Source organism: Nylanderia fulva, unplaced genomic scaffold (assembly GCF_048542155.1).
Source record: "Nylanderia fulva isolate GAGA-0341 unplaced genomic scaffold, ASM4854215v1 Scaffold34, whole genome shotgun sequence".
Lineage (NCBI taxonomy): Eukaryota > Metazoa > Arthropoda > Insecta > Hymenoptera > Formicidae > Nylanderia > Nylanderia fulva.
In genome coordinates this window covers 1,357,614-1,385,473 of record NW_028190411.1, presented here as the reverse complement: position 1 = coordinate 1,385,473, position 27,860 = coordinate 1,357,614, and the positions used below count along the sequence as shown (strand labels likewise).

Genomic DNA, 27,860 nt, shown 5'->3' with positions numbered 1-27,860 from the left:
AATAAAGCGAACAAATAAAAAAATAGTTTCTCCATTTAGAAATATATATATATATATATATGAAAATATTATAATTATTTCTTTCGTAGATAAAAATTTATAGATATATATATTTTATAATCATTTTATTATAATATATAATAATATATATATAATATATAAGAATATATATTTTATAAAAATTTTATTATAAGAAATATATATATATATATATATATATATATATATATATATTTCTAAATGGAGAAGTTTTTTTTGTTTGTTCGCTTTTTTCTCTTTCCCAAATTAAAGTTTGTCAATTCCTTATGCATATTGTCTCAAATTAAAATTTTTATCCACGAAAGAAATAATTATAATATTTTCATATATATATATATATATATATATGAAAATATTAAAATTATTTCTTTCAAAGATAAAAATTTTCATTCGAGATAATATATGCATATACAAATTTTAATTGTATATAAATGTGTATTACCCAAGACGGAGATGAATTTTAATATATTATTTTATTTAAAATTTTCAACTTTCGTACTTTTATACAATTTATATTCTTATTTGAAATATCTATTCTAAAAATTAGTTTATTTCATGTTTCTTACCTTTGCTCAACAGTTTCTTCCGAAAAATGATTATCGCAAGTGAACACACGACTAATCTAGACGATCTCTCGACTAATCAATTTTTCGGGGAGTGCGTTTAGAAATCTATTCGTCGGAGTACAGGAAGCGTTTGACAGGCCAATCAGAAATCTTTCTCTCTCGATCTGATTGGACAAATCTGATCGAGTAGATTGAAGTGGAGTTTTCGAACGCAACCGGAACGTCGCCGCGTGAGTCGCCATTTGAGAAAAATCACGTCACTCTTTTTCAAGATCTCGCACGAGGATTCTTATCGATAACAAGAAACATGACCAAAAATCTGATGATCAGGAAAGCGATGGAGAACGGCGATCGCGGGAGTCATGGCCAGGCCTATAAAGATAAAAGCAAACCCACGGATATTCGCAGCAGCAACATCAACGCTGCCAAGGGTAAGAGCGACATGTCTTCAAGGAAAATCTTACCTTATATAGTAATGCTGATTATCCTCTTCCTGCGATGCACCGATGTACTGTCATATTATAAATCATATCATAAATCGAGTCTGATTATGAATAGGATTAAATGTCACCATGCATAAATAAAAGGTTTTTTTTACAACAATGTATTATGCTGAAGACCCAATATTCTTTTGGGGTCTTTATTACTGTTCGTGAAAAGAATGAATTATATTTCTCATGCTTTTTGTGTATGATCTGATTATTATTTATCAATTATTTCTGTAGCTGTCAGCGATGCGATACGCACAAGTCTTGGACCAAGGGGGATGGATAAAATGGTACATTTTATATTTCACTCTTTTGAACGTGTATTTTTAAAATTATTGAAATATTAATTGATATCCAATATACTGTGGACAGATTCAAGCTAGTAATGGAGAAGTTACAATCACAAATGATGGTGCTACTATCTTAAAAGAGATGAGTGTAATCCATCCTGCTGCAAAGATGGTAAGAATAGATTTTTCATTTTAAATTTCATAATATGTAATGACATAATGTGCAATGTATTTTGTGTTTTTATAGCTTGTTGAGCTGTCCAAGGCTCAGGATGTAGAGGCTGGTGATGGTACGACGAGTGTTGTTGTGATAGCTGGCGCACTCTTAGAGGCAGCGGAACGTTTGTTGCAGAAAGGCATTCATCCCACTTCGATTAGCGATGCTTTCCAGAAAGCGGCGTCTAAAGGAGTATTGATTCTGACGCATATGTCTATACCTGTTGACCTAACAGATAAAGAATCTCTTGTAAAGGTTGCAGCAACATCTCTCAATTCCAAGGTATCTAAACCAGTGTTGACATGAAATTAGAGTATTAATAAGATTTTTATCTTTGTGAATATACTTTGTATATAAAGTTGTTAATTATATACACACAACAATATACTATTTTTATTATATTATTTCAGGTTGTGCATCAACAATCTAGCCTTCTCGCGCCGCTTGCCGTGGATGCAGTATTAAAAATTACAGAGGAAGGAAAGGAAGTGTCTGTTGATTTGAATGTGAGAACGAATTCTTTGTACAAATATTCTGTTGCTTACATAACTTGAATTTTTCTTTCTTATCTTATTTTTCTGTTATTTTTATAGGATATTAAAGTAATAAAAAAATTGGGAGGTACTGTGGAAGATACCGAATTGATAGAAGGGTTGATATTTACCCAAAAGTCTTGCAATATTAATGGCCCGAAACGTATCGAGAAAGCTAAGATTGGATTAATTCAATTCTGCATTTCGCCACCAAAAACTGATGTGAGTATCATGAATGTAATAATATGAACATAATCACAATTATACCTTTGCATGAATAAATCATTTTTCTTGAATTTCCAGATGGATCATAATGTCGTCGTATCAGACTATGCGGCGATGGATCGTGTCTTGAAGGAAGAACGTGCTTACATATTGAATATCATAAAACAGATCAAGAAATCTGGTTGCAATGTACTTCTCGTGCAAAAGTCGGTCTTGCGCGACGCTATTAGCGATCTTGCAATACATTTCTTAGACAAAATTAAAGTTATGGTAGTAAAGGATATAGAACGCGAGGACATTCCTTTCGTGTGTAAAACGCTAGGATGCCGACCAATCGCGTCCTTGGATCACTTTGTGGCTGAAAATCTTGTTAACGCGGAGCTCTGCGAGGAAGTTCAAACTGGAAACTCGAAATTCGTCAAGGTGAGTTTATTTAATATAGAAATATAAAAATTAATAGCATATTTCTTGCTCTATAAAATGTATGCTACATCTTTCTTATGTAAATTATTTTTATAATTGGTATATTTTTTTCCTTAATATGTACAGGTTACGGGAATTCAAAACCACGGAAAAACAGTCACGGTTCTCGTGCGAGGTAGCAACAAACTAGTCTTGGAAGAAGCTGAGAGATCACTGCACGATGCCCTGTGCGTCATCCGATGTTTGGTGAAACAGAGAGCACTGATTGCTGGTGGCGGTGCACCAGAAATCGAATTGGCATTAAAATTGGGAGAATACGCGGTGACCTTAGGTGGAATTGATGCATACTGCATCAAGGCTTTTGCAAATGCACTTGAGGTCAGTATTAAATGCACATTCGATAATTTCTTTTGTACATAAACTTTACTTTATATATATTCTATTGTGTTTTATATATGCAAATATTAAATTGCGGAAGATGTAAACTTAGTAAAATTAGTCAGAAATTATTGTTAACATTGTTGTATAACAATGTTTGATAATTTTTGGTAATTTGTCAATTTTAGGTGATTCCGTCGACGTTAGCCGAGAATGCGGGTTTGAATCCGATAGCAACAGTGACTGAACTTCGCAATCGACACGCAAAGGGCGAAATAACAGCGGGAATTAACGTCCGAAAAGGAGCTATTACCAACATATTGGAGGAGAACGTGATTCAACCCTTGTTGGTTTCTACCAGTTCGATAACTCTCGCTTCTGAAACCGTACGCAGTATACTGAAGATCGATGACATTGTCAACACAAATCAATAAATCAGAAGATGCGATTTAAAATTTGATTCTACTTTTACATAGCACGGTAAGTACAATCAACAATAACAATTTATATATCGTAGCACTTCGACATATTTACGCGTTATCTATATATGCAATATGATTTTCGTTACAGATTTATGTCCACGTTCATCACATTCGTTTGATTGGTTTTACAAAAGCCTTCATTAACAATTAGAATCACTATATGCTTTTTGCAAGAGCTTTACATATTGTAATATTTTTTAATGCGTTAATACTGAAAATAATAAAAAGATTATTAAATTTATAATTTGTATTTATTTCAGCATGACAGAGCACAGATGTAAGTACTTATTGTTAGTATGTTAAATCGTTTTGTACTTGTGAAGTTTTTCTTGCCTCGAGGAAAGGTTGGCTTAAAATAAAGTTAGTCTTGAAAATTTTTTGACTTGCTATTAAAAGGAAGAGGTAGTTAACTTTACATAATTCTTATAATTTATATCATCAATCTTATGTATTATTTTAATCTTAATGTTTGTATATTTGAAAGAAAGATATATACATAACACATATGAACTTCTTAACAATTTAATCGAAATATAATCTCGTACAACGTGGCATTGGGGCCAAGTATATAACTAATAGTAAGTATTAAGTACATCTTGCATATAATAAAATATATATTTATCTGTATTAGAAATTACTGCATTATAAATTAGCTGCATAATCACGTCTATTACTTGTAAATCCTAAATTTAATTTTATTATATAATTAAGTACATTCATGAGCATAGTTGCATCAGGACCTTCAAGATTTATATGTCATCATCATGATAGTCAATGAAAAGAAACATATCGAGACAAATATGTTCGCAATGTTGTATTTATCATTTCTTTTTTTTTATAGCAGTGGCAATTACTTTTTTTTATTTAGTAAATAAGGACACATTCTTTAAACTATACTGGAATCATCTAAAAGAAATCATATAAAAAATTTCAAACACCTAATAATTAAAAACATCTAAAGAATTATTATCAAAAACACAAACATTTATAAAATTTTATATAAAATAACATTTTCAATAAAATAACAAAGAATATACTTTTTCTAATTTTGATCAAAATATATTACATAAATAAAATTTATGTAATTACATTATACAATTACATAAATGGAATGTTTTTTCGTTATATATAATTACTTCATATTAATAATGCTCGATATTTGTTTTGTTTTAATAATTATTGTGATTGTTCCTCTATTACATTCCAAATTAAAAGTGGTAAAATTTTATATTTTCATGAAAAAAATTCGACCACTGGTATAAAAATAAAAATTAAAAATGAGTGAAGATATTATGTGTATCTGTTGAGTGTTTTAATCTTTTAAAAAATGTATCTCTTATATATAAATTGTTATATAACATTCTCGCAAATTCATACACAGTATATTATATAATATTCATTAGTTAATTTTACAACTTATTTAAAAATAATAATGCATTTCTCTACACATGTAGATATATAATAATGTACGATTTTGTACGATTCCTTATTTCTCAGATAGCATATAAAAAGATATCCATAACATTATCAAAATTTAAAATTCAAGAAATTGTTAAAACGTTAAATATTTTAAAAGTTTTAACGAATTAATTTTATAAAAAACTTTCATAGGAAGAATTATTGGCAGTGGCAATGGACAGACCATCTGTGGAAATATTTTTTTCATATACATTTTATATAAATGCTGTTAAATACTAATTTTTCATTTACAACTATTTATCATTCAGTAAAAAAGAAGTAAGATGACTAAATGATAAAATTCTGCATGTGATTATATAACAAAATATAGATAAAATTTATAGAAATAAAGTATATATTTTGATGAGATATTTTAATTAATCCCTGGAAAAAATATTTTAATGCCAAAGTTCATAAATTTATAAGATTTACTTCTTTTTGCATTTTATAATATAAATATTTACTTGCTGACCCTTTCTCATATCTTGACAAATATAAAAGCCAAATTATTTATGAATATTGTTCTTGTTCGATGTGTACGTTAATATTAAAAACTTTTTATAATTATTCGTGTATATCACTCGTAAATATATGTATAATGAATTAGTGTTGCAAAATATATGCCAAATCATTCTGCATATATATTACTAAAAATAGATTGTGTAATCTCTGCAAAAATCTGTGCATAACTTATCAAATAATGTACACATTTTTGATAAGCAAAACAGATTATATAATTTTTTTTTCCTTATTACCATCGTGGATGAATTTGATGAAAATTCCATTGTTGATAAGTATTGTTTATGTCGCACGGCATTAGAGATAACTGTTGAGTTTGGGGATGAAGTGCCATACACTTTTTATGTACTCTGTGTAACAGAGTCTTTGTTTTCTACAAATGCAAATTAATATATTACGTTGATAAAACGTAAGATATACAATTTTGTATTTGTTTGAAATTGTTAATAAATAAACTTACTTCGTCATACTGCCACGGACCATCTGCAGTCCCTAGACGACAAAATGCGTACTTTATACCTTGACCATCTGCTTCAACGCATCTTTCACCGATACCCAATTGACCTTTTATATTCAACCTTATGAGCTACCAAAAAATATATAGAAAGTTATTCAAAAATACAAGTATAAAAAGAGTTGCCTAAATTACATATCTAAGTAAGGAAAAAATAAAATATTTTTCCAAATTACCTGATTATTTCCAAAGCCATGACAATGAGAAGTAGCCATAAGACTTGGCGGTGCATGACCCATAGTATCCAAACACGATCCAGTTGCCACACTTCGCAACTAAACAGATATTATCGTTGCTTAATACAGAAGCTTATATTTGATTTGATAAAACTTAAATGCGTTTTGCCAAAACTGTACCTCTCCCCAATGAATATTTGGCGGCAATTCTGGAAATTTGTCCAGCACATCATATGCCACATTATCCATATACCATTGGAAATCTTTACATTTCTTTCGTTCTTTAAAGGCTAATTGTTCGGATATATCTCCGTGATCGAGCAACCGAGCCAATGGTTCCCTGGTATAAAAAAATGCCTTGTGTTTCTCGTCGAACCATGTTTCTATAACTCGTTTATAATTCTGTAAAAGAATTTATTTTGAGAATAATACCTATCTTAGAGAGAAATAATACATACACATGCGACAATATAAACTACTTACGATAGTTATCAACGGTCCCTTTTTCTTTTGAGCAAGTTTGCCAAACGTATAAGGCATAAATCCTCGGTAAACGTGTCCGACATGCGAGCACGGTACCCACAAAATACTCCCACCACACTGCCATATCTTGAATGACAATTCAAAGTTTTCTCCTCCCCAGACGAGCAGTCCCTCGTCGTATCCACCCAATGATAAAAAGTATTGTCGATTTATCGCGAATAAACCACCGGCGTGTGTAGGTGATCTGCATAAATAAAATAAAATTGGATGAAAAGTATTGTACTATAATAATGAAATTATATATCAAATTCCTTAAATATATGTATAATTGTACCTGTATGGCATACTATCGTGTGAACGCGATTTGGATTCCCGTCTAGGCAATTCGTTCTCCTTGTACAACATACCCCATTCGAAAATTCCTCTGTACAAGTGGCCTTCTTGATACACAGGACGATATTCGAATGTCTTATGATCAACGCCGTCTATCACAGGAACTGTCATTACATTTCTGGAAAATTACATAAATATATTTATAAGAAAAGAATTGCGAATTTTTATATAACAGAAAACTTTTAGATTCCATTATTGTGCTATATTTACTTGATCATATTTCGTTTTTTTTTTCAAAATATAATAATGTTATTGAAAAATATTTTCCATGTTCAATGCAAACTGTATGCAATACTGAATCATTTATTTCTGACTATAATTTTACCTATTTTCAGCAATTGGTGCTAAAAGTGGTGGCAACCAATTTACGTTGACTTCACAATGGGCATCTAAAAATACTATTACTTCACCCTTGGCTTCACGTGCTCCTCGAGATCGCGTTCGTATTAGACCTTGTCTTTCATAGTTTCGAAGTAATCTAACTTTTCCTCCCCATTGTTCGATGTAGGAATCTAGGTCGCCCTTTAAATTTTCTGCAAAGGATTATATTGCCTTGTGTTAATTGTCAATTACAGATTTTTTAGACTTTATCATATCTTATGTTAAATTCATACCTTTATCAGAAAAATCGTCAACAAGGAGGATTTCCTCCAAGAATTTTGATGGAGTACGATTTATAACACTATGAATAGTTCGCAGTAAGACAGACCAACCCTCATTATGAAAAACTATAATCACACTAGTACGTGGTAAGTCCTCTGGATAATTCCAATGCTTGCATCTGCAGCATATAAAAAAAATGTGAAAATAAAGATACAAAGATTAATATTATTAGCCACAAGAAAAAGGGCTTACTCTGCTGGCCTAGTATCTGGAATTGATCTTGACAATGAGATTTCATCAGAACATACCATATTCATTCCATAATCGGATTCCGATTGCTGAACATCATTTAATTGATCATCTCTTAAAATATGAGGTTTACCGCCTTCCCCAGGACCAGATTTAACTGCTACATCGTGTAGCTCAAAATTTCCTAAACCATCTACAAACACTGGTACCTGTATAAAATAATAGTAAAAAATATAAAAAAGGATTCAAAAATCTCAATTCACTAATCTTTTGATACACATATTTTGTATAATAAATACACAATTTATTATGTTCAAAGTTTACCTGTTTCGTTCTAAGACCCTGTGCCCATTCTTTTATATTGTTCATATGATTGTCCGAGGAGAAGTGAAGGAGAATATATAAAACTAGTAGCACCAGTATACTGCCAATGAGTATGTGGAACAAGCGGTTTCTCCTAAGCTGTACAATCCTCATCTTCCTCAAAGTGTACATCTAAAAACTGAAAACACATCATCATATTAGATATTTTTCACATAGATATTTTTTGTTCTAAGTTAATGTATCTTTCTGAAAGAATTTCACAAAGATACATATTTTATCTCAACAGTACGCAAATTCGTAATTAAATCGCTGCGTAATTCGCTTTCTAACAACTCGTCCTATTTTTCGGCCTACGATTCCGCAAGATAAATAAATGAAATATGCGGTACCTCTCGTGGTAGGAAACAAATAACGGAAAGCCGGCTCGACGACATACATTCATCGACGTGTCGAACGTCAATGGTAATTAGCGAACGTTAACAAACTTATTCATCGTAGAGGAACCGTAATGTTCGCATTTGCATACATAAGAGCGGCCAACGTGTCGCCAGCTGTCACGTAGGTGCACTAAAAATACGCGACAATAGAGGCGCCGCACTTGTAGAGCCGCTTCTGATCATCATCGCCATGTTTGCGCCGAAGAGGATGCTGGACAATTTAAATGGATGTATATTTGCTCGCGAAATGTTTCCGCGAAAATATTGAAATGTCATACAAAGCACGCTTGTATATAAGAAAAATGAAACGTCGTGAAAAAAGTCACGAGGGAGATTAATTGTTCCAAATGGAAACTCATCGTCCGGGATACTCGAAGGTTAATCAAGGGCCAATTGACTCTTGATTGATCTACATTTGTACTTTGACCTCTCGTCGTGGAGTTGTTGGATGAGTTTCAGTATTATCGTTTCTTAGTCGATATTCCGAGTGTTCCGAGTAAACTGTCATTTTAGCAATCATGTCGGACAGCGTTAGCCCTATTAAATATTTTTTGAGCGGTGGATTCGGCGGAGTATGCACCGTCGTAGCCGGTCATCCTCTGGACACCATAAAGGTGAGGTTACATGCATGACTTAATTAGAGAAAGAATTCAGTTTCATCGATTCGCATTTACATGTTTTTATCTGTCAATTCCTTTATTTATAGTCTACGTGACACAAATTTGTTTTCTACATTATTTATTATGTGTCTAAAAGGGAAATTATTCTATCACAGGTACGTCTTCAGACTATGCCAATACCGGGCCCTAATCAGTTGCCTCTCTACTCAGGTACATGGGATTGTGCTAAGAAGACTGTTACTAAAGAAGGAGTACGTGGTTTATACAAGGGTATTTATTTTTGCGCTGTGTAACATACAAAATTTGTCTCATTATATAATGCTTTTTTGATATATAAATAATATAAAGATATATTAAAAGTAAATATCATACAGCAATTTGAAAAAACTGTAAAGTAGCTTTATATTGTAGTGTAAATATTTTTATAAAATTCTTTCATATTATATAACACATGATTTATAAGTAACATGTACAATCTTTAAGAATTATGCAATTTGACATTTATACTTTTACATGTTTTTTATAGTTTAATAGAAACTTGTAATTTACATCTCTTGTCCCTAAAGGTATGGGAGCACCTTTATCTGGAGTTGCTCCAATATTTGCGATAAGTTTCTTTGGATACAGCGTTGGGAAGAAGCTACAACAGAGTTTTCCAGATGAAAAACTCTCGACGTTGCAACTGTTTTACGCCGGTGCTTTTAGTGGCATATTTACGACTGTTATAATGGCTCCTGGCGAACGTATCAAATGTCTGCTGCAAATACAACACGGGGACGCGAAACCAAAGTATAACGGACCAGTGGATTGTGCAAAGCAACTGTATCGAGAAGGGGGTATTAGAAGTATTTACAAAGGCACCTGTGCTACACTTTTAAGAGGTACTTGCAATTTTATTCTTATTTTTCACGTGCAAAAACTAGTTATTTATCATATATTTTATCATTTTTCATATATTTTATATTTTATTATATATTTTATATTTTTTATTATATATTTTATTTTCATATTTATATATTTTTTATCTCAAAAGATTTTACATTTGTATATCAGGAGTAGAAATTTATGTTAAGTTGAAACGTAAACTTTTTGCATAAACTTATTACATACGTGCTATTATTTAGTCTAAGATAAAGAATTAAATACATATTTAGATTGATATATTAGAAAAATTTATGATGTATTTTTTAATTCTGCATTTATCAGATTTATACACAAAATTTATAAAAAAATTCGATATTAACTAACTGATGTCGTTATGCTCTTCGAAGTCTTCTCTTGTCTTCAAGAACTTTCGAAAGTATCGTTTCTTCGGGTTTCTGCATTGTAAACCACCTTTGCGCAATGCATAAAAAACTCCCCAATTCTGCAACCGCTTCGGCGTCGAACATCGCGGAGCTGTCTCCTTATTTCTGTTTACCTGTGCAAAAGTATTAATAATTTGCATTTTATCTCTAATTAACAAAAGCATTATCAAATATAAACGATTGGATAGAAATCAGATAAGATGATAATTACTAGCTGAGGATTCCAATTGATCATGATGCATGAACAATCCCAAGGATTGTCATCCAATCTTATATTTTGTATCTGTATTTGTTTATTCGGCGCTCTCAGACTTTTAAAAAAGTCCAAAGGTAGCGAAGTTAATTTGTTGCCTGTAAGTATAATTTCTTTCAATTCCCTCTGTTGTTGAACAACGAATAAACCAGGCGGTATGAATTCAAGATCGTTTCTCGATAGGTCGATTCTTCGAACTCTTTCTAAACCGTAGAAGGCATCCATGGAAATTCTCCGAATGTGACAGTGACTTAGATCCAAATCCAACAGATTGGGAAGATCGACAAACGCATCGAAATCGATATTCGTGACGTTTCCTCGCATTTTCAAGTGTGTCAACGCCGGTAGTCCTTGTAGTATGAAACGCTCTAACACAGGTATCTCCAAATTATACAGATGTAATATCTCAGCTCGACGTAGACCGAGTAATGAATTCCTTTGCAGTTTTAATTTTGACATCGTGCCTCCGAGATACAATTTTATCGTTGTATTCATAATCTCAAAAGTGCTAAAATAGATCAAATACATTATTTCGTTTGGATTTAATCGTCAAGATATATTCCGTAGAAAACATTACCTTGGAAAAATGGAATCCAATGGATTTTCTGTAAAATCAGCGCTCGTAAGCGCCGGAAAAGGTGGAAGTGATAACTCCGACAGAAATGTTAAATTATTTTCTCGCAAGTCCAGATGTTCCAGTATAAGCAACCCTGCCAAGTCTACGCTCTTCAGGGTCAGTAATTCATTACTCGCCAGCGACAATGATCTCAAATTCGGCGTACCGTAGAAGCAAAATTCCGGTATGAATTTCAAACTGTTCTTCTCCAACGAGAGATAAAGTAGGCTATTCAGGCCGTCGAACATGTGCCAGGATATATCTTTCAGGGCGCAATCGTACACCCTTAGATGCGTCAGCGCGCCGAGCGCAGCAAACAGCTCAATATTTTCTCTATAGCCTTCTAATTCTTGCTTATAAAGATCGTACGGCAATATCTCTTTGTCGTCACTATTCTGCTGACTCAGAAATATTAGTCTGTGCCCTTTGTGCTGATTGATATTGCTTACAGTCGCTCCATTGTCATCAATCGTTTCGGTTTCCTGAGAACTCATCGGCTTGATCACCAAATTTGCTTTGTTCTTATTCGGCAGATTTAAGCTTGACAATTTAACCCGTTCCAAATTTAAATACAGCAGAGTAGGTCCTAAAGGATACAAAGCATCGGATGAAAGATGAATACCGCCCTTTTCTCTATAATTATTTGTCTCCTTTATGGAAGGATCGCTGTAATCTATTCCTTGAACGTCTAGCGATATCAATTCGGCGAAGCGTTGGAATGTAGTTGCTTGCAGAAGAATATCAGCATCTCCGTTGCCTGATCCAAGTAACGTCAGAATCTAAAAACATTCAAAAGAAATTAATACAAGATATGTGTATGTATAAATAAATATAAGATCGCGCGCGCGTACGATATATTTTATATACGATATATGTGACCTGTATGTCTGATGGAAGTTTAGCCATAAGTTCATCAGGGTTTTCGACAATCACGCATGTTGCTGTTTTCATTAATTCATGGGTCATAGAATGCTCATTATCATTCATATTAAAATATATATCATCAGAAGGCACGTTCTGTTGAACAAAAACGCATTGAATTATATGAAAATTAATAATTATGAACATTAATATCTATTCGATTTGTACCTGATCCTTATCTCTGTTAGTATCAGACCATTGATGCAGAGGCAGATCAGAGAATTTTTGAATCTCGCAAGTACATCCTTGCGGGCACCCTATCTCCCATACACCACTGATATCGATAACTTGTCCTGTACACTGATTCTGAGCAATGTAATTTGGAGATTAATCAATTTACTATATTATACTATGGGATATATATTTGAAAAAATTATTAATTTTTTATTTATTTTATCTGATATCTATATTCAATTTGAGACAAATATTTGTCTCCATATGATATATTGAGATTTTATATTAAATGCTGTTATATTTATTGCGAAATTATGTAGAAAGTAAAGTTGAATTATAATATAGCAAAGTATAAATAATCTCATATAAAAAATGTGTATATACCAAAGATAAGACGACGAGAAATAAAAGAATGAATGTCATGTTGTCTCACTTTACGAACTTCGATTTTGAAATAAAGCACGATACTTATTGTTAGAAACAGTACGCTGGTCCGAAGGAAACTGGATTTTGTTAACTGTGTTATCTATATTCCTCGATGCTTCCTATCAAACAGGATGCTTTCTATCTGCCAGCCCACACTCGCTCTCTACTCGCTATTATTAATTCTGTATGTTTACGTGCCATCTTCAGCCTCCGGAATAAGAATACTCGAGCGATCACTAATTTATGCCACTGATTCTATATATTTCTTTTCAGATATTCCGGCCAGTGGAATGTACTTTATGACGTACGAATATATAAAGGATCTATTCACTCCTGAGGGAGGGAAGCTTAGTTTACCAGCTACCATAGTAGCTGGCGGTTTTGCAGGAATTGCAAACTGGTTGGTAGGGATGCCACCTGATATCTTGAAAAGCCGCTTACAAACTGGTACGTATATATTTCAACATTATTTATAATAACAAGGATGTGTTCTCCTTTTTTTTGAATTTTTTAATTGAACTTGATTGCCAGCAAATCAATAAACTGATATAAAACTCACTAAATTGTATATCATTTTCTAATACAGCACCAGAAGGTACATACAAGAGAGGGATACGCGAAGTATTTGTCAAACTGATGAAAAACGAGGGACCATTAGCGCTTTATAAAGGCGTTGTACCTGTTATGTTGCGAGCCTTCCCTGCAAACGCAGCTTGTTTCATGGGCTTTGAAGTTTGCATGAAATTTTTGAATTGGCTCGCGCCAGGTTTATAATTTGAATCGCATATTATGTAACTGAAATGTTTGGAGAACGTCCTGCCTTTCATGATATCACTGTTTCACAAATATCTCAAAATAAATCTCAAGAACAGGCTATAGGTATATGTATAAAGTGTGAAAAGTATAGGAAATATTAAGATAGCATAGAATAGAAATTAAATAACAAGCTTTTTATAAATCTGATTTTGACATATAGAGAATTAAATATAAATGAAAGTATGACATCAGGGAATATATTTGTACAGTATAATCTTGTATTGCATATTAAGTTTTATGAAATTTTAAATATATATATACTTAAAAAAACGCATATATTTTGTACGTATCAGGAATTGTGATAATTCCATGTGGAAAGACTGCTCAATAATCAATGATATATATGCAAATCTTTATATTGGTATTATAAATGTATCATATATTATTTAAAGTTTAAATATAAAACTTTATTAACATAACAGTGTGTGTATATATATATATATGTGTATATATATGCACACACATTAGTTACATTCGTATATTGTACACTATATGCATATGAGAAAATGTACAACAGGATTATTTAATAAGATAATTCTGTTATATATTCTATGTACAAGACTTCTCTCTGAGGAAGATCGCACAATACATATATAACAAATAAATCCAATATTATATATATATATATATATAATTGTAGATAAATAAACAAATTTTTTTAAAAAAACTGTATTGATGTATAAAATAAAGTTTTCTATTGTCTTATAAACATTTATATTCTTATCAGAAATGTTCTATTATCCCTATAAAAGATATTTATGTAATTAATTAATAATTTGCTCATTTGTAAATATAATTATCACATATAGTGTCTTTCTGCTCCCACCCCTCCTACACTATGTGATTATTATAATATTATCAAGATTAAATTTTTTCAACGTTAATTGGTGTACAAATTAATCATAGAAAAAGATATAATTAACCATAAATTAAATAAAATTTAAAACCACATAGTTTTCATATCTGTTGAATAAAAAAAGTACTATACCTGGATTTGTATTATGACTGATCATCTGCTTGTTTCAGTCTTTATCGAATAAAATTTCCCCTGAGTCTTTACACACGCGAATACTGATAGTTTAAGCCCTTTATCTGGATAATTGTTCAATATATTACAATAATGTTTCAACAGTAACCCTTGAATTAATCACCGCAACAATAATAATCACTCTTCCCAATCATCCGTGTCAGGTTGAGAGTCGTATTCGCTGGTAGCGGAATTTCTGTCGGATGCGGACGCTTCACTCGGTTTTGGAGGCGGTGGTATTAAATTGGACATTCTTTCCAGAGCGCCCACTGTGGAGCCGGCGATACCTTTGCGTCTCAGAGCTAATTTTGCGTGTAAATCTGCCATTAGATCTCCCCCGACCGACGCAGAGGACCATCGATCGCATTTCTTCGCATCTGGCGCAGTAGGCCTCAATTTTGCTCTACCTATCCCGCCAGCGTCTCGAATCGCCGCCATCAAATTGGAACGATCATCCGTCATAGCTTTCGCTGATGGTCGACTCGCTGTCTTCTCTCGTCTCTCTGCATTGTTATTCGACGCAGACACAGGCGAGTCCGTAGCTGATGGCGGCGGTGGAGGCGGAGGCGGCGGTGGAGGTGGTGGCGGAGGTGTCACGACTTGTTGGAAACTAGGTTTCTCATTGTTCGCAGCATCATTTGTATTTACAATAAATATAGGAGGTGGAGGAGGTGGTGGCGCAGGTTCCTCCAAGCGTGCTCGTCACGGTTGTAGGCACAGTCAGAACGGGCAAGTGCGGAACATTATTTTCCATCTTCGACCCGGAGTCTTTTTCGTCGCTGATCGGTGTCGGTAGATCCAAACGAACTGTAGGCGTTGTGACTGCGGATGACGGCGCGATAGGACTTTGGGAATTAAGATCGAGTACGAATTTCTCATCATCCACAATCCCTGGTAGATCTGGGAGTGTCAACGGTACATTTATCTGAGGAACCTGGAAGTGTATACAAATTTTTCTAATAAATTATAAAATAATAAAATTGAAATAAGCAATAAGTCTTTTATAATTTATGGAAATTGTTGTATCATGTGCATAAATTGATGTATTATGTGAAAAATCTGACCTCTCCGAGAGTTGGTGTATATAAATAGCTGGAAGACGCGTCTATATCCGACGACAGCCACGGTTGTACAATTGAATCCGGTGCATCTTCAATTTGCTGCTTGTCAGTAGATTGACGCGACGACCTCGAGGATGTTTTTTCATAAGGACTATCCATGCTATCAAATAGTAGGAGAGCGCTAACTGAAGATAATTGTGGTGGTAATGGCTCCTCATTATCTTCAGGGTTATCTTTTTTGCTAGCCTTTGATCGTACATGATAAAATTGGAGTTTCTCTTGAAGATTGACATTCGCGGCGTATTGACCGTCCTCTGTCTTACAATTAGAAGATAAATACGCTTCGGAAATATCTTTTATAGGCACAGAACATTTATAAGCGTTTGGTATAATAGGCGCGTGTTCGCGCTGCGGAGGTATAGTCATTTGATACTCCTTATAAGTATGATTAGCTGGATACTTAGCAGCAGAGTACATTTTTACTGCTTTCAAATTTAAATTAGTCTGTAAATAGTGCAACCTGTCTTCCAATTTTCTTGCTCTTTCTTTAATGTTGGTTAATCTGCAAAAATTATAATTTGTTTACCTTGTTAAAAATATTGTCATTATTTAAAAATGCCATAATTAAATTATATTTACTATAATATGTGATAATTATATGATCAAGATACTAGTTGCTTTCCATTTATATAAAAACTCAGATAAATCTCATTTCTGTCTTTCCTTAACATGGATGTTGAAGACAGAAGTGAGATTTATCTGAGTTTTGATGCAAATGGAAAGCATCTAATAATCATATATAATAACTAATTATGTATAGCAGCCAAGAAACTAACAAGTTCCTTCTTTTATATACCTTTGCGTATTTTCCAAAAGCCTTTTATCTATACAATCAAATATATATGAAACAGAATCGCTCAGGTTGTCCAGAGATTCTGTTATTTGAACTATAGTTTCCTCATGTCTTAAATTATTTGGGATAACACCTGAAAGATTTTTAAAACGTTCAATTACCGTTTGTAATTATTATCGAATTTTAATATTATTTCGACTCGGTTATCAGGTTATGTTATGTTGCGAAAATATAAATATTTTTGCATGCTACAAAATTATGGAACGATGGATAGGAGTTATATAGTAAGAAATAAAAATTTACGATTACCGATTTCGATTCGTTCTGGCATTTTGGTCCCGGAAAGTAGAGAAAATAACTATTTCACAGTATTATATACACACATTTTAGCGATTACAAAAATCGTATATATGTATTTAAATTACGTATATATATACATATATATATAATCTATAAATCATATAAATCTTTTAGCAGTCTCCATACGACACATGACGCAAGTCGATCCCTCAGATAATATTTCTGCAAATCGTAATTCAATTCAATGTTAAACTGACACATAATCATAGAAAAAAGTTGGAGAGAAGTCACGTCACGCGTTTATCTCCTCGTCCCTCTAGCGGTGACAGATGCAACTAATAAACGTCATTCCACGTCGATAAATCTTCTCGATGGATAACCAACCTCGCGATTTGAGTTTTTCCCTCGGTATATTTTCCTAATGCACACCTCTTCGCGAAATACGTTTTCCTAATTATCCTTCGTCTTAGCGGAATATATTTTTTGATACACACGACGAGAGATTCTTCGCGAAAACGTAACGCAACCATCTCTGCCACTTCACGTGCCGCGACGTCAGTGAAGTGAGGCAGCAAAGACTCGCTAGAAAATTTCACGCGATTGCATTTCAATATGGCGAACCGCGACAAAGGACGCAGAAATTGGGGAGGATTTTCACAAGGTATTTTAACGAGAACTCTGTCATCCTTGCGATCGCGACGAGACGAGGCCGTGTTGCCGCTGATGCTTTTCTGCGCGCCCGACTTAGGACCGAATTCATGACCCTCCCTCGCAAGACTCGGGCGGACGATGTGCGAAATTAACCTCACTAAACAAGCTAACCTATCTAAGTACGGCGGGCACTTGCGATGTCGCGTTATTTTGTGGCGTTCGGCGATTGAAATCCGACGAGATCACAATTGGCTTTGTCTAATGAAGTAAATTAAAAAATATTTACGATCCTGTGTAATCGACAGAGTCTTTTCTTTTCAAAGGCGAACGGTTTGCCTGAGAAATTTCAACGCGCTGTCAAGAGTGTCAACATAAACGATAGATTTTTTTCGATATTTTTTTTTAATTAAAAAAGTAGATATTTCTCAAGTTATCTCATTTTCTTGTTACGTATTAATCCGGAGAGATATAATTTGAGATATTGAACTCTCATAGAGAGATGCGTCAAATGTGTTTATCAGATTTTTCTTTATCTCCTTTTGTGTATGTCAACATTTTAATCTGCATTTATAATGTTGTATGCAATATTGATTAAGTTTTCATATATATTACATAAAGAATGTATTGCAACATTGCTTTTGTTCTTGTGTACTGTATTTATATTATTGTAGTATGAAAATAATACAAATAGTATATACAATAAGACAATTTTCATAATTTGCAAGCATTATAAAGATTGTTTCTAATTTATAAATATTTTTATTGAAATGTTTTCATCAACAATTTAATATATATGTCTGAATGATAAAAAGATAATTGCGTAAGACATGTATAAAATATTTGTGATTGTGTGGAAACTTTAAAATGTTTTGGCATTAATAACAAAATAAGTAAATAATTTTAATAGTTTCAGACTTAATGAATTCTAAATTGGAGAAAGATAGATTGACGGGAATGCGTGGCGGAGGAAATAGAGCATCTCAGGCCTTATATAGACCAGGAAGTGGCCCTTTACGTAAGTCAGACAGATCTGGCAATGCTGTTGATGAATATGACAACGAAAATGGCTCGCATGAAAAACCCAGATCAACCTCCGTCCAGTATCGTTTGAGACAGTTACAAGTCAATAGATCTAATCAAGCACAGGATAGTCCACCTCTGTCACAAATCGACAATGTAACTGAAAAATTAAGCAATACTCATATTGACTATAGAAATATCAACAACAGTGAACCTGCACAAAGTACTGGACATAACATCAGTGGAGGAGGGAATGATTCAAAGAAGAAAAATAGGAAACCCGAGCAATTGCTATATGTACCAAAAAAAGTGAAGGAAGCATTGGCTGAACAGGATGGGACTAATAGGTAAAAACAGTCGCGTTTGTTTTTTCATTATTGTAACATCTGAGAAAAAAGATCACGATACAAAAATAATCTCTAACATGGGAGAATAATGCAATGACATCATATTCATTCAATTATTCTAACATTGGTTGTTAAATTTTTTTTAGATCTCCCAATCATACAGCATGGGAACGAGAGAGGGAAGAGAGCGATGATCGTGATTCCTATTCTAACCGCAGTCACAAAAGTGAGCGTAATCGCGCGAGCAACAACAATGTACGAGACAATGCTAGTGAAAGCAGGGGCAGAGATGATAATAGTAAACGATATTCAGGCAATCGTCGACATCGTCATGTCAATGAAAATGAGGAACGTTGGCGAACCGATTCGCCGGTATCTGCTAGAAACTGTGCGAATCGAAAGGATAATTTACGGGAAGTTAGACAGGTTTGTAAATTAAAAATAAATTAAACTATAATAACAATTGTGAATTATAAAATCATATCTCATTTATTTTAAAATTATAATGTACTCTTATCAAAATTATAGTCTCATGCACAATTTGTATAATTTAAAATAAATATTCTTTTCTATGTTATATTAGGGTTCTGAACCTTTGTCTATGACGAATCAGAATGATTTTAATCGTACAAGAGACACGCGCAGTGTGGAACCCATTGGACATTCAGATAAATTTCAAGGCAAACCACCCTCTGGCAGACGTAATGCAAAAGACAGTTTGTCGAAAAATATGAAGTTGGAGCTTTTGCCACCACGGCTGCAAAAGAAATATCTCATTGATAATGGATACGCATTACCTAACAGCCCAGGAACATCTGCAGAGAATACCTGGAATGGTAGCAGTGTTACATTTCAGGTAAAATTTTGTTTGATGCTAATTATATAATTTTATACATACTTATATACATTTATGTCAAATAATGATTATATCAAACAATGATTGAAGTAACATCATACATCAAACATGAATTGTTAGCAGGCTTCATCCGGTTATAATTATCCATCAACGATACAGCATTCGCAAACAATGCAAAACTTGCCACCATCTGGATCATTATCATCACAATCTAATTGGGCTAATACTGTACCAGTGAGAAGCAGAGGAAGAGGTAGACTCAGGCCAGAGGAATTGGAAAGTACAGCAAGTAATTTCAGACCTACCACTCCTGAACAATATTCGGCGCCAAGTTCCAGATCTCATACTCCTAGCCAAGAATATATGAATCGGTACAAATATATTTATATTGATTTTTTTTTAATAATCTTAAAAATATTTAAACTTATATTGATACATGAAATTCGTGAATGGACAGGTCTTATGATCGTCGTGGTAGTAACAGCACTATGTATACTAGTATGGAGAGCTTAAGTCGTGCCGACAGTACAATGATGCCACCACCGTCATCTGCATCGCCGGCAACTTCACAATCCAATTCAAATAGAGGTCACAGGTCACCTGAGACTCATCGCAGAGGTGCAACATCACCGATCAACAATCGCACTAGCAATATGTAACTAAATATTTAAGGAATCATTTTTTTTTCTTATAAGTTTTGTACACGCGTAATAATTTCATTTTTTTTCAAGGCAAAGAATCACCAGTAACCCGTTCGAGCACAATTCAAGCCTAGACAAACAGAGCAATCAACAAAACACGAATCTTAATTCCATGAAAAACGATTCATTTAATTTATCGTCTGTCACTGTAATTGAAACATTTGTAAGTACATAAATTAATAAATTCAATATTTGAAGTATTCTTCTGTTAAGTACAGACTAGTATAAAATGAATATATTTCAATTAGGATTGGAGCGAAGAAGTTGAATTGACCGAGAAGTTGGAACAGGAATATTTGAGCCGCAGTTCTTCTGTCTTAAGTATACGCGAGAGCGCAAGTATGCCGCGAAATCAGGCCGTAGGCGAGAGTTTCAAGCGACGTAAAAAAAAAAACGAGATAAACGTGATGCTGACCGGTAAGCATGACTTTACTATAATTACATTAGTTTTTATTTTTATCTATTTGTTCTCTTTTTTTTTGCATTTAAAGATAGTATAAAAGTTGCAAAGAATCCAGGTAAACGTATTTTTTCACGTACTTCTTTTATTTTTGGTTTTTTGTATTTGCCGCCAAAAAATTTGCTATTTCGTAAGAGGTTACGTGACGACACGTGCATGCGCGTCATACTTTGCGATATTTGAGCGCGCAAGCGCATAACGATAATTCAATTCAATTCGAATCTCGCTCGTGGAAGACTTCTCCAAGAATTTTTACTCATCTCGTCCCATATTGCCAAAATTATCCTGCTTCTGTTGTATAAAAGTGAATATAAATATATCATTTATATCTCAGAGTTTTGATGTATTATTCTTGAAAATTTTCAAATGGCAGTAGCAGAGACAAAGGGCGAGGTAATAGCCGCGAAAGACAAAAGAATCAACAGAACAGAGAGAACGATAATTATAACGTTAGTCAAAAGAATAATAACAATAACAACAACAGTAACAGACGATACGATCACAGAAGGCGTAGTATAATTCAGCGAAGCCGAGAATCGAGTAAGGACCGAAATTATGGCACCAGTTACAGAAGTTTTGATGATCTTCACAGACGCAGGTATTTACTTTTTTAAAAGATTATTATGAATTAGTGCAATTTTTAATGTTATCTTAGAGTATTTTTCAATTTTTACACAACATCTATAATATACATCCATTAAATAAATAATTAAATAAATAAATAAATATATAATATAATTTATTCATTATATATAATATAATTTGCATAATAATATATAAATATATAATAATCTCTAAATTATGTAACGAATATATTTTATTTTAGAACTGATAGATACTTGGACGAAGATTGGAGAACAGGCAGGAAGATATCGACTTGCGAATCTGATGATGGCAGACAAACTCCTAAAGTTTCTTCTCATACCACTTCTCTTCCGAGTGTGAATTCTAACTCGGCACATCATTCACCTCCAACAGGATACAGTAATGCTCAGCCAGGAGTTTTGATCTTGCCTAACGATGCTAATCAGTCGTCTCCCAATCAGACGGCCGCAGCTTCTCAACAAGGAACTGGACAACAACAGCAGCAACAACAAAGAACTCTGTTTGATCCAAATAACCCACATAAACCTATTGTTATCACTTCACCTGGAAGTAGAGCTGTACAAAGGTAAAATTGATTTTCCTCCACGTTTGCCTTGTAATCCATTAGCTGTAGGAATTATTTAATGGTAATTTATTTTCTGTTTAAGGGACAGTGACATGCAAATCTCGAGTGTTCCAGTATTCCAGTCTAACGTAGGTGTCACACCGTCACATTATTCTTTTCAAAGTACCCAATTGGACGGTATGCCATCACCATACATGAATGATCAAATTGGAAATATGAGACCTTCGTGGTACGATCCATTTTCAGCCAGGTACATAAATTATTTAATATGATATATATATATATATATATATATGTATATATGTATGTGTATATATATTCTTTATATTAACACGTTAACATTTTTGTCTGTTAGTTTTCATTCAGCAAAAAATCACTGCCTTCTTCTGGATATAGAACGTGCCGATCTGGAACTACAATGGATAATAAGTTCCGGTGGTTTTATGTCGCGTTTGGACAGAGTTTCGTACATACGACACTTCTTGCAACAGAGCTTGAAGATTTTGCTTGAGACAGATATCAAATTCTGTCAGGCAGAAAACGTTGAGCAACATTTTTGGAAAATATTATTTTATAATCTGATCGAGATGCTACGAAAAGCGATGCCCAAAGAGAACTCAGAAGGACGGGAACGTTACAAGCAGATAATGTTAAATATCATTGATGAGGGTACGACTTATTTGGAAAGTTTATTGACTACTCTTGAAACTACATATGAATTTAAGTTGGACACGTTTCTCGCGTCATCGAGTCTACCCAAGGGTCTCGGACTCTTAGGACTGGCCTTAGTCAGTGCCCAAAAGATATTTCTATTCTTGGGTGACTTAGCGAGATACAAAGAACAAGCAAATGAAACAACTAATTATGGAAAATCTAGACAGTAAGTATTTATAATGATCTTATATAATTATAATAGCTCAAAATATTTTTAAATCTAAATGAAAAATTTTTTTCTGTTTAGGTGGTATTTAAAAGCTCAGCAAATCAATCCTAAAAATGGCAGACCTTACAATCAGCTTGCTTTATTGGCACATTATGCAGTACGTATTAATATTTATTATGATAAACATAATTCAATGTACATATATTTTTAATGTATATTTTTTAATGTATATTTTTGCGTTATCACGTTTTTCAGAGACGGAAATTGGATGCTGTGTATTACTACATGCGATCTCTTATGGCGTCCAATCCTTTCCATTCTGCCAGGGAGAGTCTAATAGCCCTCTTTGATGAAAATAGAAAAAAAGTAAGAAAATTTATGAAAAGTATCGTTAAAACGTTTGTATTTATACTAACGTTAATATTTTGATTTTCTTTTGCCGCCAGTATCTACATTATGTAAGTAAATTTTGATACACTTCGTGTGAACCTTTAGATATTCTTTTGTCATATATTTATTATTGGTCAAGGCTTTATTATTTTTTTGTTATTTTACTGCTAGTTGTTTTTAGATTTTCTATTTTGTGTGCTTTGGAGCCTTGATATTTTAATTCACCTGCACTTAAAAATTTCACATTACATTAATTCTTTTGTTTCTTGGCAAATGTGGCGAATTTAATGCCTTTCACACAACTATTAATTAAAATTAATTAAGATAATATTCATGCAAATTATCTGCCATTATAGCTAAATACATATTTACATATTTAGCTATTTTTTACATACTGTAGTAATCGTTCACGCGAATGTTAGTTTTAATAAAAAGTTTAGAACACTATACAGAAAAAACATACAAAACAGTAACAGAAAAAAGAACAGGTACTATTCGTATTTTTAAACGAACTCATACAAGGACACTATATCTGCTAACGATATGCCTGAAGCATTTTTGTAACTGCTTGTTTGTAAGATACGTTCTTAAGTTTCCGGAAATGCTTTGCGCTGTAAATCCAGATTAGACTTTTCTTTGCAACAACTCTGCACATTTCGTTAGCATGCACTTCTCATAGATGCGGGAACTTGTACAAATGAGGAGTACAAATACTGTTCAATTGATGCTGTTTGTATGACTAGCTATCTATACAAAGGGAATCCCGCTACCCTATCTTCCTATTTTAATGATAATATTTTTCAATATGTCAAAAATTGTAATAGAGTAATTGGAGAAAATCGTCAATTCTTGTAATTCCTTAATTTATTACTACATCAAATATTTCGAAATAATTAGAAACAAATTAAAATTGTCAAATTATTTATGGGAATGTGGAAATATGGTCGCGGGATACTTTAATAGCATTACGCAGTGCTCGTATATCTTACACTTGTATATATTTAATAGAGACATGCATATATACAACGGCAAATGTATAATATTTGTAAAAGCCAAATTATATTATGCATTATATCTGTTAAATTTATTATGCGAGATCAAGGTATTCTCTTAGTGAATGAAATATTCTTAGTACGAGTCTATTGAACGTAAACGGAAGGAAGAAAGGGAATCGAAGGAGCGGGCGAGGATGAAAGAAAAGGAAGGTGCAAACATTATCGGTGGTGGACTGAGGAGAGAGACGTGGATTCATCCGGGTGACGGTAGACGAGTGCGACGTACAACCAGCGCGGCCACTGCCAACGAGACAAGGTTGTCCCACACAAGCGACTTGGAGGAGTTATCGCAATTAACAAGTGTTGAGGTTTGTAGTGTCAATTTCTTGTCTAACAGTCTTCAAAACTAGCTACATTTTGTATAAAGTATATCTTTCAGTTAACTAATAAATGCGTACATTCTATCACCTCTATCTACATAATAAAATTTTTATAAAACTCTTGTACGCGCCTTTTATACGAATTTTATATTTTCTTATAATTGATGTAATCTAACAATATATATATATATATATATATATATATACAATATGGAATACACATATTATTATGTGTACATATGTTTGATAAAATTATTATTTTGATATACTGTTAACGTTAACACATTAAAATTATCATTAAAATATAATGTATTTGTGAAAATATTTTATTTTATTCTTTATTATATTTTATTATTTTTATATTTTGATATTTATATGATTTAAATCTTCTTTTTTTTGTAGGTAAATAAACGATTCGTCACTTCATATCTACACGTTCACGGGAAGCTCATCACCAAGATAGGGTGAGTGTTTACTATCATTGATTCTCTTTATATTATATTTCTTCCTGTAAAATGAGGAGAAAAAGCGTAAATTGTGATGATTAACAATTTTATAACTCCTTAATTATTTAAAACTTGTTAATACATAATGAAGGAGTTTGATAATTAATTGTCTGACATTTGCATTTCGTAAATGTTGTTTATTCTGCATCTTAGACAAATAAAGATGAAAATTATAAGAAGAATCGCTTTTCGCGATTATATGATAGAGTAGAAAAATCACCATTTTGTATTTCACTCGCATTTGTTAAACGTGGATAAAATCATGCGAAGTTTTCTCGATTGCATAATTTTACGTTTTGTTGAAATATATTTTTATTTCTTTCTTTTCTCTCTTAATTAATTTCTATATTCTCTAAAGCTCATTAATGTATTATAATGTTCTATTATTGCTATGAATATATATATATTTTTTTTTTGTAAAAGTTACATAAACAGCTGTAGCACTTTTATTCAATGTAAAAAAAAGGTGTTATTAAATTAAATTGACTTATTATATGTAAAAAGACGAATGTCTTTAATGTACAACATGGTGATTTGGTAAGGAATACACACTGTAGTGTGTGTATAGATATTTACTTTCTTCATCTTGGTTTTGCTTATAGCTTCAGGAAATTGTAAAGATCATTTTCAATATCTTAATGAAATTCCAGAAGCAATTACATTTAATAAGCGAAATTAAATATATGCACATAGTGTCTAATGTAGCAAATTGCAAGCTGCTTTTATGGAAAGTTAAAAATTTGTCATTAGTATTCTGTTTATTAACAGAATATATTTTTATTGCGCGCGCACACACACACAATGATGCATAAATAAATAAAAAAGAAATAGTCCACAACTGATATCGCGATTGAGTAAAAATGATCCTTTCTTTAAAAAATGGCATGTTGACTGAGTGAATTTAATTTTAATCAAAGTATTGAGACCTTTTTTTCCGCGATGCTGGTTGCCTCGAAATTTGCTTCACGGCTTGAATCACAACCAAGTCGTTTGACAGTTTTACAGTTTGCGATTAAACTTATTATTTTAATTTGTCGAGTTCCTATTATACACATAATTTTGTTTATGTCATCGAATTTTTATTATGTATATAATTTTAATTCACTGAATTACTATTAATTATTACTATTAATTTTAATTTGCTGAATTTCTATTATGCACATAATTTTAATTTGCCGTATTTCTTTTACATAAATATTTTAATGCACTGAATTTCTATTATGTGCATAATTTTATCATATACATAATTTATTCTTGAATTTTTATTGTGTACATAATTTTAATTCTTGACTTTTTATTATTTTTAAAATTTTTATTTGCCAAATTTCTATTATACGTAATTTATATTCTTGAATTTCTATTACATATTTATAATTTTAATTAATCAAATTTCTATTATGTACAATTTCAATTGTTTACATAATAGAAATACGGCGAATTAAAATCATGTGCATAATAGAAATTCAAAAATTAAAATTATGTAAATAATAAAAAATAGAAAATTAAATTATGTGCATAATAGAAAATCGACTAATTAAAATTATGTTCATAATAAAAATTCGGCTAATTATATAAAATATGTACATAATTGAAATTTGGCGAATTAAAATTATGTACACCTGCTGATTATATTATTTACTATTTCGAAAACTCCCGCGCGTATTACTACATAAAATCGGCCGATTTTGACGTGACGTCACGACTGCGTTAGCGTCGCCACCAGTCAGTGCGAGTCAGTCCAGCGGCGGAGGAGCAGAGTGCGCGTTGCGGTGCTCCGTGTTTTGTCTGGATTTCGTGCGCGAGTAAACGGGAGTGCAAGTCCGGGAGTGTCGTGTTTCGATGCGATGGACCTAATCTTCTCGTCGAGCATCCGGGCGTTGACGGAGTCTCGGACCATCGCGACTTCGCGAAATTAGCGAACTGGGCGAGGGGAGATAGGAGGGAAGGGACTATGCTAATCGAGATATTATTCTCGATTATATTTTGAGTACATTTCGACATATATAACGGCTCTCGTGCGATATTTCGGAATTATCCGCTCGACGAGGAGTTCCGCGAGTATTCCAGCATCTCCAGGAGTGCCCGAGAAGTGTATCGGAGAAGGTGTCTGAAAGGCGCGAATTTCATTGAAATCGACAAAATTCAAATTGTGGAGGAATGGCGCCCGTTGCTTGAGATACTGTGGTACCGAGACTATCCGCGTAGTGGCGCGCAAGAGTGTCGCTCCGCCGTGACACTTCCCGCTCACTTCGCGATGCCATGAAGTGACGCGGCGCGCCGGGAGATGTCGCGAATAGTCTAATGATGCGTTTAATGTAATTAATATTCT

At 33.0% G+C, this 27,860-nt stretch overlaps 6 protein-coding genes and 1 long non-coding RNA gene across 10 annotated transcripts in view; 3 read left to right on the top strand and 4 right to left on the bottom strand.

Annotated features, from left to right (window-relative positions):
* The first annotated feature begins 822 nt into the window (after positions 1-822).
* On the top strand, positions 823-4,147 carry CCT4 (chaperonin containing TCP1 subunit 4). Of its 2 annotated transcripts, none has more exons than XM_029310992.2 (10): positions 823-1,036; positions 1,331-1,383; positions 1,466-1,555; positions 1,631-1,882; positions 2,011-2,106; positions 2,194-2,355; positions 2,437-2,781; positions 2,908-3,159; positions 3,348-3,639; positions 3,902-4,147. In XM_029310992.2, exons 1-9 carry the CDS (start codon positions 913-915, stop codon positions 3,591-3,593), a joined length of 1,620 nt encoding a protein of 539 aa, XP_029166825.1. In that variant the 5' UTR covers positions 823-912; the 3' UTR covers positions 3,594-3,639; positions 3,902-4,147. The 2 variants fall into 2 exon arrangements, with proteins under 2 accessions (XP_029166825.1, XP_029166824.1); XM_029310991.2 differs by lacking the exon at positions 3,902-4,147 and adding an exon at positions 3,730-3,885.
* Positions 4,148-9,074, bottom strand: Pgant7 (N-acetylgalactosaminyltransferase 7). 3 transcript variants are annotated; one of them, XM_029310990.2, is made up of 12 exons: positions 8,750-9,074; positions 8,361-8,538; positions 8,040-8,245; positions 7,799-7,965; positions 7,510-7,717; positions 7,126-7,302; positions 6,792-7,035; positions 6,489-6,710; positions 6,309-6,407; positions 6,079-6,204; positions 5,855-5,991; positions 4,148-5,286 (listed from the first exon to the last, which is right to left on the bottom strand). In XM_029310990.2, coding segments are annotated over exons 2-12 (1,758 nt in total). In that variant the 5' UTR covers positions 8,532-8,538; positions 8,750-9,074; the 3' UTR covers positions 4,148-5,285. The 3 variants fall into 3 exon arrangements, with proteins under 3 accessions (XP_029166823.1, XP_029166822.1, XP_029166820.1); XM_029310989.2 differs by having other exon boundaries at positions 4,148-4,547; positions 8,750-9,073; XM_029310987.2 differs by having other exon boundaries at positions 4,148-5,991; positions 8,750-9,072.
* Positions 8,963-14,639, top strand: colt (carnitine/acylcarnitine carrier protein colt, mitochondrial). The gene is made up of 5 exons (XM_029310993.2): positions 8,963-9,411; positions 9,573-9,687; positions 9,984-10,298; positions 13,388-13,561; positions 13,701-14,639. The coding sequence occupies exons 1-5, from the start codon at positions 9,316-9,318 to the stop codon at positions 13,886-13,888; spliced, it is 888 nt and encodes a 295-aa protein (XP_029166826.1). The 5' UTR covers positions 8,963-9,315; the 3' UTR covers positions 13,889-14,639.
* On the bottom strand, positions 10,577-13,275 carry LOC114937504 (uncharacterized). Its single transcript, XM_029310986.2, has 6 exons — positions 13,073-13,275; positions 12,683-12,820; positions 12,473-12,610; positions 11,555-12,372; positions 10,936-11,485; positions 10,577-10,837 (listed from the first exon to the last, which is right to left on the bottom strand). Exons 1-6 carry the CDS (start codon positions 13,109-13,111, stop codon positions 10,661-10,663), a joined length of 1,860 nt encoding a protein of 619 aa, XP_029166819.2. The 5' UTR covers positions 13,112-13,275; the 3' UTR covers positions 10,577-10,660.
* On the bottom strand, positions 13,875-17,987 carry LOC114937459 (WASH complex subunit 1). The gene is given in 5 exon segments (XM_029310908.2): positions 13,875-15,650; positions 15,652-15,891; positions 16,022-16,580; positions 16,875-17,004; positions 17,181-17,987. Coding segments are annotated over 5 exon segments (1,506 nt in total). The 5' UTR covers positions 17,203-17,987; the 3' UTR covers positions 13,875-15,095.
* The window catches only part of LOC114937461 (Smg6 nonsense mediated mRNA decay factor), a 100,744-nt gene continuing 90,447 nt past the window's right edge, over positions 17,564-27,860 (top strand). Inside the window, 17 exon segments of the mRNA XM_085485103.1 lie at positions 17,564-17,832; positions 18,730-19,189; positions 19,336-19,615; positions 19,773-20,045; positions 20,166-20,416; positions 20,503-20,700; positions 20,777-20,909; positions 20,995-21,127; positions 21,130-21,163; positions 21,574-21,804; positions 22,033-22,377; positions 22,460-22,627; positions 22,733-23,257; positions 23,339-23,417; positions 23,516-23,626; positions 24,783-25,013; positions 25,428-25,489. Coding sequence (XP_085341229.1) covers positions 17,784-17,832; positions 18,730-19,189; positions 19,336-19,615; positions 19,773-20,045; positions 20,166-20,416; positions 20,503-20,700; positions 20,777-20,909; positions 20,995-21,127; positions 21,130-21,163; positions 21,574-21,804; positions 22,033-22,377; positions 22,460-22,627; positions 22,733-23,257; positions 23,339-23,417; positions 23,516-23,626; positions 24,783-25,013; positions 25,428-25,489 — 3,563 coding nt within the window. The 5' untranslated portion in view covers positions 17,564-17,783.
* Positions 19,660-20,609, bottom strand: LOC114937462 (uncharacterized). The gene is made up of 2 exons (XR_003820893.2): positions 20,088-20,609; positions 19,660-20,017 (listed from the first exon to the last, which is right to left on the bottom strand). It is a non-coding gene; the product is annotated as an uncharacterized LOC114937462 (long non-coding RNA).

Coding starts and splice junctions, on each gene's coding strand:
- CCT4 (XM_029310992.2), top strand. CDS start 913: ATGACCAAAAATCTGATGATCAGGAAAGCGATGGAGAACGGCGATCGC. Junction 1,384..1,465: donor CAAGGGGGATGGATAAAATG/GTACATTTTATA, acceptor TACTGTGGACAG/ATTCAAGCTAGTAATGGAGA. Junction 1,883..2,010: donor CAACATCTCTCAATTCCAAG/GTATCTAAACCA, acceptor ATATTATTTCAG/GTTGTGCATCAACAATCTAG.
- Pgant7 (XM_029310987.2), bottom strand. CDS start 8,531: ATGTACACTTTGAGGAAGATGAGGATTGTACAGCTTAGGAGAAACCGC. Junction 7,966..8,039: donor CCAGATACTAGGCCAGCAGA/GTAAGCCCTTTT, acceptor TATATGCTGCAG/ATGCAAGCATTGGAATTATC. Junction 6,205..6,308: donor ATGGCTTTGGAAATAATCAG/GTAATTTGGAAA, acceptor ATTTTTTGGTAG/CTCATAAGGTTGAATATAAA.
- colt (XM_029310993.2), top strand. CDS start 9,316: ATGTCGGACAGCGTTAGCCCTATTAAATATTTTTTGAGCGGTGGATTC. Junction 9,412..9,572: donor ATCCTCTGGACACCATAAAG/GTGAGGTTACAT, acceptor ATTCTATCACAG/GTACGTCTTCAGACTATGCC. Junction 13,562..13,700: donor GAAAAGCCGCTTACAAACTG/GTACGTATATAT, acceptor TTTCTAATACAG/CACCAGAAGGTACATACAAG.
- LOC114937504 (XM_029310986.2), bottom strand. CDS start 13,111: ATGACATTCATTCTTTTATTTCTCGTCGTCTTATCTTTG. Junction 12,821..13,072: donor TTCTCGTCGTCTTATCTTTG/GTATATACACAT, acceptor TACATTGCTCAG/AATCAGTGTACAGGACAAGT. Junction 12,373..12,472: donor AACTTCCATCAGACATACAG/GTCACATATATC, acceptor GAATGTTTTTAG/ATTCTGACGTTACTTGGATC.